Here is a 7075-nt window from a genome sequence, read left to right on the forward strand (position 1 = left end):
AATACATTCACTGCAATGAATAAATAATGAAGAAGTGAAAGTTCAACAGGAACCTATAAAAATCCTATCATTTTGCTTTCATTTCTAGAGGATCCACTCGACCCAGAGCCACAGAACCAAAGGCAACGGTTTTCCATTTGTTGTTGCATATAAATTTTTACCATTTGTCGTAATGAAATGTCCTAATGAAATTGAACCATGGGTGCATGGACATTATCCTCTTACAGTACTAGAATGACGAAGCAAAACCTAGCAGACCTTTTTTCATTTAATTTCTTCTTAATGCATCAGTAAAACATTTTGATAAAAAATAAGAGACAATTCTTGTCTTTGTTGCATCTATTCTTCTCTTAATAATTCTAGTAACATGCTCATAAATAAAAAAAATAAGAACTTTCCAGAACTGGGAGGGAATAAGACTGACTCTGTCTCTGTCTATCTGTCTAATAGCAGCACTGATAGATTATAATTCACTACTACATTAAAAATTAATGTAGTAATTTAGTGTATTAACATACATGTATTTGGTCGTACAGAACAATCATTATTTAAGGATCCATGGAGGACTTTGCCAGAGTCAGTTAATAAGTTGCTGTGGTTCTGCTCAGGACCTGGTTTGTTACTGCATTTGCTGTGAATGACGACAATTTTGTTTATGTGACATTGCTAATATAATAAATCTTACAGAATTAGATATTTCTGATTGAACAGGAGCAAGGACACGTTAAGTTTTCTAAAACAATACAAACCTCAAAACGAACAAGTGACACGTCTCAGAATTCTGCTTCATGGACCAGTTGGTGCTGGAAAGTCCAGTTTCATCGACTCGGTTGACAGCGTTTTTCAAGGCAGAGTTGCAGAGTTTGTGGTGATTCTAAGGACAGTGACTTGTTATTATTGTATAAATGTAAACTTAAAAGTGGGTAAATTTGTTTGTAATTAAATCTGCACCTTCTGTTTTACAGTATCAAACTCATAAAATCCGCAAAGAGCCTCAGAGCTTCAATAATTTCATTTTCAATGACATCATTAGAGTCAGACAGAGGAGTCCAAGCGGAGGATGTGAAACTGTCCCTAATGGGACATGTGAAGGAAGGATACAGGGAAAATCACTATGGCACTTTCTTCTGAACAAAGCATTAGTGACAAACATGATTTGTATTTGAACAAATGTGATGTTACCTTTCCCTCAAATCATTAACAGAGTCCTCATTAATGTATGTATGACCATTGTATTGTATTTCATTGTTTCCTAGTTAATACATTGTTGCCTGCAGAATGAGAATGACAACAGTTACAAGCCAGTCGGCTTGCTGTCTATACTGAGCAATGAAGTGGTGGAGAAGATGAGAGAAGTCAGACTGGCAGCCAGTGACCTGGGTAACAGCTGAATATAGACACAGTCATCAATTAGTGTGGACTGATGATTTTTGATTTATGAATAATATTGGATTATGTTTCTTTATTTATAGGAATTCCTCAACTGGCGATTCTCACCAAACCTGATGAAGCCTGTCCAGAAGTGGGAGAGAATGTAGAGAATCTCTACAAAAGCATATATCTGAAGGAACAGGTGAGTTGGTTGATAATTAATAATAGATAATATACATTTATCTGTGTGTAATTACATTTTGTGTATTAAAGTAGAAAAAGCATATTTCTCACCAATGTGTAATTACTGATCTTTCTGTCCATCTCAGGTCAACAAGTTCAGTGTGATGTTGGGTTTCCCCCTGAACAGCATCTTTCTGGTGAAGAATTACAATTCAGAAATGAATACCAATGATGGCATGAACACTCACATACTAAGTCTAAGTAAAAAAAGTTGCAACTCTTTCTCTGTGGATCACTGACATCACATGTATGGAGGACATTGAACATGAGGGGAAATGTGAAGCAATTGTTAAAAGACAAAACAGATGAACCAGTCCATGACGGTTAAAAAGTTTACTGTTTTATGTTTGTGTTTGTCAAAAATAATGTTATTTTATTATTATATTATTATATGTTGTTATTATTAATAATTGGAGAAAGAAGAAAAAATATAATTACATTTCGGGTACGATGTGACGTCATAACATGACATCGTCGACATTTCCGCATTTATGTAATCAAAGTATTATTAGACAATTAGCTGTATAAAGCAGTCATAAATAGTGGTCTTTTGTAATGTTTAGTATGTTTACAAAAATATTTTAAATGTACAAAGGGCTTGAATTGAAAGACTTGTGTTAAAGAGTTACAAGAGTTAAAGGAATCCTACTGACTGGTGTTTTATGGTATTAATTAAATAATTATCTCACGTATTTTGTAGCTAGAGCAAGCGTGAGTCGTTTTGAGAGATAGCAGGAGGAACGAGGGTGAGAACGTGGATAGACCAAGTATGAGTGGGCAGAGACATTTTAAAGGTGAAGGAAGAGTTTTGAGATCAAGCATGACCAAATCTGAACAGAAGTCATTAAAGGGCGCTCTCGGATTGAAAAACTGCGCTCTTGATTAAAGATGGCGATGTCACTTCATGGAAACCTGCTTCTTCCAATCAGCACTTTCTGTTCACTGTCAGCAGCGCCATCATGTCCTCCTCGTGCCAAGCTCAACATTTTAATATTTACCATGTTCTAGGACTTTAACGTATAAAACAGATTTTTCAGCATGTTTTTTTCTTTATGCATCTTACAGTTCATCTAATCTACAGACTTGCTAAAATGAAAGCAAAAGTACAAATAGGTAGAACCTATAAAAGCCCCCTCCTCGATCCTTCTCTCACTCTGCAGCATCAACTCAGCAGCATCAGAACCAAAGGTAATTACTTTCTATTTGTTGTCACACATGAACAGTAAATATAGCTCCATGTTAATAGCTCTAAATTGTTCTTATGTCATTTAACTGCTGAATATGAAGGTATGTGGACATTGGCCAAATACTCTGCAGAGCATCATTCACAGATACTGTTAGTTCCTCTTTATTACATTAATAAAATACCCAATTGAAAATTAGCAAAGCTGAGAACTTCTCCAGAGAGACAAACTACAGTCAGTTTATGTCTCTGGTTCCTCATTCTGGCCTGTACACTTGTTTGTACACTTGTTTGCTTCTAATTTATCATCTGCCACTCTCATTTATTACATAATTTCATTTCAAAGTGTCCCAGAGTGGCAAACAGGCACAAAACAGTTCCTGTTCATTTCCTGTATGAGTTGCTCTTTCAATTTTTATACACAGGAAGACCCACACTCTGCAGAGCAGCATTCACATCTAGCTCCTCTTTATTGCATTAGAAAATATCCCATTGAAAATTAATAAAACCACTTTCACCTTTTTGGTTAGTTTTTTATTCTGCCTTCGGTTTCTCAGCCTTCACCATGTTTTTAGGAATGGGTTACTTAAATGACTGTAGTTTATGTCTCTGGTTCCTCATTCTTGTTTGTACGTTTGTCTGTGTTTGCTTCTAATTTGTCTGCTGTCACTATTGTTTATTACATAATTTCATTTCTAAGTGTCCTACAGTGGCAAACAGGAACAAAACATTTCCTGTTTATTTGCTGCATGCGGGCAACTTTCAACTCGCATGCACAGGAAGACCCAACACTCTCAGCAGCATTCACACCTAGTCCCTCTGCACTACATACGTAAAATACCTCATTAAAAAGTAGTAAGACGCTTTGCCTTCTCCTTATAAGGATCCCACATACTGTATGAGAGGAGATGAGCTGTGACTCATCAGCTGTTTACTGTATGTTTCAATCAGTTTTTGATTTCAACCTATTTATAGAATAGAATAGAATAGAATAGAATAGAATAGAATAGAATAGAATAGAATAGAAATACTTTATTGAGGGGAAATTATTTTATTATTTATTTTTTATTTTTTTATATATATATAAAGAAAGTAAAAAAACCATATATATATATATATATATATATATATGTGTGTGTGTGTGTGAGTGTGTGTGTGTGTGTGTGTGTGTGTGTGTGTGTTGTATATATATATATATTTATTGATTTTACTTTCTTTATTTTTTAATGTATCCCTGCCAGGGATAACACAACATTTCAGTGTATTATAAGATACACCAAGCATTTTTTCCTTTGGGAATATTTATAGAGCCATGGAGGACAATCCCTGATTTTTATCTATGTTTTACACATTCTGAGACCAATTCTGTCAATAAGTTTTGAAAATGTTAATTAAGTTTTAGACCTCCTGCTTCTGGCATAGGATATAAGCTACTTCAATGACTTTCACTGAAATAGTTAATAAATACTGAAGGAATGAAGGTAAAAGTTCCAGTAAACCCTCCTATCATTTCCCATTCATTTCTGCAGGATCAACTCAACCCAGAGCCACAAAACCAAAGGTAACAGTTTTCTATTTGTTGTCACATATAAATGGTAAATATCAACTTGAGCTTCATATTGTCCTCATGATATTGAACCATTAGATGTAATTGGTTATGTGGACATCACTCCCAGTTGTTCTAATTTTTCCAATCTTGATAATACTAATAACATGTGTATTTAAACATCTTTTTCCAGACATGGGTCAAAGTAAGTTCTGACTCTCATCTGTCCAATAACAGCACCACATTTACATTATTACATTACATTAGAAATGCATCTCAGTGTATTACATAAAATACAGTACATAAATGTATTTTGTTCTACAGAACAATCAGTAACAAAACCATCAGAACCATCAGTATTTGAAGATCCATGGAGAACTTTGCCAGAGTGAGTTAATAAGTCACTGTGGTGTCATTGCTTTCTGTGGTCCTGAGCAGAACCTCATCTGGTTTGTTAAAGCTGTGAATGACAACAATTATGTTTATGTGATATTAGCAATAAAATAAATCTTGCATAATTTGTTGGGTTTTTATTTCTTACTGTACAGGAGCACATTATGTTTTCTAAAACAATACAAACCCAAAAACGAACGAGCGACACATCTCAGAATTCTGCTTTATGGACCAGTTGGTGCTGGAAAGTCCAGTTTCATCAACTCTGTTGACAGCGTTTTTCAAGGCAGAGTTACGGATCGAGCACCAACGGATGCAACATCTGGGGACAGCTATACTCAAAAAGTATGAATATCTGTTTACTGTGGTGATTCTAAGGACAGTGACTCATTAATTATGTTGATAAATTAGCTTGTAATTAAATCTACACTTTCTGTTTTACAGTATAAAAGTTACAAAATCCACAAAGACCATCAGAGCTTCTACAATTTCATTTTCAATGACATTGTGGGCTTAGAGTCAGACAAAGGAGTCCAAGTGGAGGATGTGAAACTGGCCCTGAAGGGACATGTGAAGGACGGATACAGGGTAAAATCACTTGTTCTCTATATTTAATGGTGTCCTTTGACACGTTCCTTTGAGAAAGCATGACTCACAATAGATATGATAAATGTGTTTCCTTTCCCTCAAACATCTTCATGTATGTATGTATGAACACATTTCATTCTTGTATCATTCAGTTTATTTCTTGTCACCCACTGAATGAAAACGACATCAACTACAACCCAGATCCCACTCTGGACGACAGAGTTCATGTCCTGGTGTGTGTTGTTCCCGTCGGCTCAGTGTCTATACTGAGCGATGAAGTGGTGAAGAAGATGAGAGAAGTCAGAGAGGCAGCCCGTGACCTGGGTAACAGCTGAATATAGACACAGTCATCATTTAGTGTGGACTGATGGTGTTTGATTACATTTATTAATCAAACTGGATTATGCTTCTTTTTGCAGGAATTTCTCAACTGGGGATACTCACCAAACCTGATCAGGCCTGTCCAGAAGTGAAAGCTAATATAAAGAATCTCTACACAAGCAAGCGCCTGAAGGAACAGGTGAATTAGTTGGTGGTTTCTCATTTTACCTTTAACAATACATTATTACTTAAATATTTTTTTCACCACTTTGTAATTACTGATATTTCTGTCCATCTCAGGTCGACAAGTTCAGCGCGTTGTTGGGTTTTCCTCCGAAGAGCATCTTTCTGGTGAAGAATTACAATTCAGAAGATGAGACCAGTGATGACATGAACGCTCAAATACTGATCGCACTAACAAAGATTGTCAGGTTTGGAGAAGACTTCCTTAATGACCAGTAAAGTGATCTAAAAATGAGCAAGGCAGGGCACCACGTAACCACAGTATCTACTGATCTACTAAGATGTGTGATCAACATTATCTAAATAAAAACTATAAAACAATAATACAAAAAACGTTAAAAAAAACATTGTTGTTTATTATTATATCATACGTAATAACTACTTGGGTTATTAGAAATAATAGTGGGGTGTCATACTTAGGTTTATGTTAACATTATGTTTTATCATTGGGTCATGTTTTATGTTTTATTACCTTTTATAAAGTGGTTTTATGTTTGTTCAACACCTTGTTCAATTCTATGTTGATTCCAGCTCTATATAAATAAAGCTTTGATTGACTGATTGATTGAACTTGTTGTCGAAACTACTGAAAAACTCTTGGTTGTAATTTTAATAATACGCATGTTTTTAATCACCTCTCAGAAAATGGTTAATACAATACACTGAAATAAAATATTACATAAATGAAATACATTTCCTCATTATGTTTATGTAATGAAACTATTATTAGGCAACTGGCTGTAAAAAGCTGTCATGTGTCATTCTAATGTTTAGTGTGTTTACCAAATTATTCTAAAGATACAAAGGGCTCAAAATTAAATAATTGTATTCGCAAATTATTTTAAGAACAACCTATGCACCCGGGGATTGGGAGAATTACGAGCTTCAGCATAGCAATCGAACGCAGCATGAGACAAAAAAGGAAGAAGGAAGAAATTAATCTTGAAATTCAATGTCACCAGCAGGTTGCAAACACAGCACCCACAGGCCCTCTTCCTAATCTCACATTCACATTCAGTATGTGACCTGCCCCACCAGAGACAATGAAACCCTGGACTGGACACCACAGTGCATCCTCCCTCCCACCGCTGGGCAGAGCTGACCACAACATCCTGCATCTCTATCTATCTATCTCTATATATATCTATGTATCTAAGGCAGCCGGTGGAGGCCTGTGCGGTGAAGAG

General features: G+C 35.5%; 1 protein-coding gene across 1 annotated transcript; it reads left to right on the plus strand.

Moving 5' to 3' along the window:
• Positions 1 to 198: 198 nt before the first annotated feature.
• On the plus strand, positions 199 to 6453 carry LOC114860838 (interferon-induced protein 44-like). The gene is made up of 7 exons (XM_055511007.1): positions 199 to 202; positions 537 to 576; positions 4892 to 5081; positions 5181 to 5324; positions 5477 to 5648; positions 5744 to 5844; positions 5946 to 6453. The coding sequence occupies exons 1-7, from the start codon at positions 199 to 201 to the stop codon at positions 6105 to 6107; spliced, it is 813 nt and encodes a 270-aa protein (XP_055366982.1). The 3' UTR covers positions 6108 to 6453.
• Positions 6454 to 7075: the final 622 nt, after the last annotated feature.

This window comes from Betta splendens, chromosome 8 (assembly GCF_900634795.4).
Source record: "Betta splendens chromosome 8, fBetSpl5.4, whole genome shotgun sequence".
Lineage (NCBI taxonomy): Eukaryota > Metazoa > Chordata > Actinopteri > Anabantiformes > Osphronemidae > Betta > Betta splendens.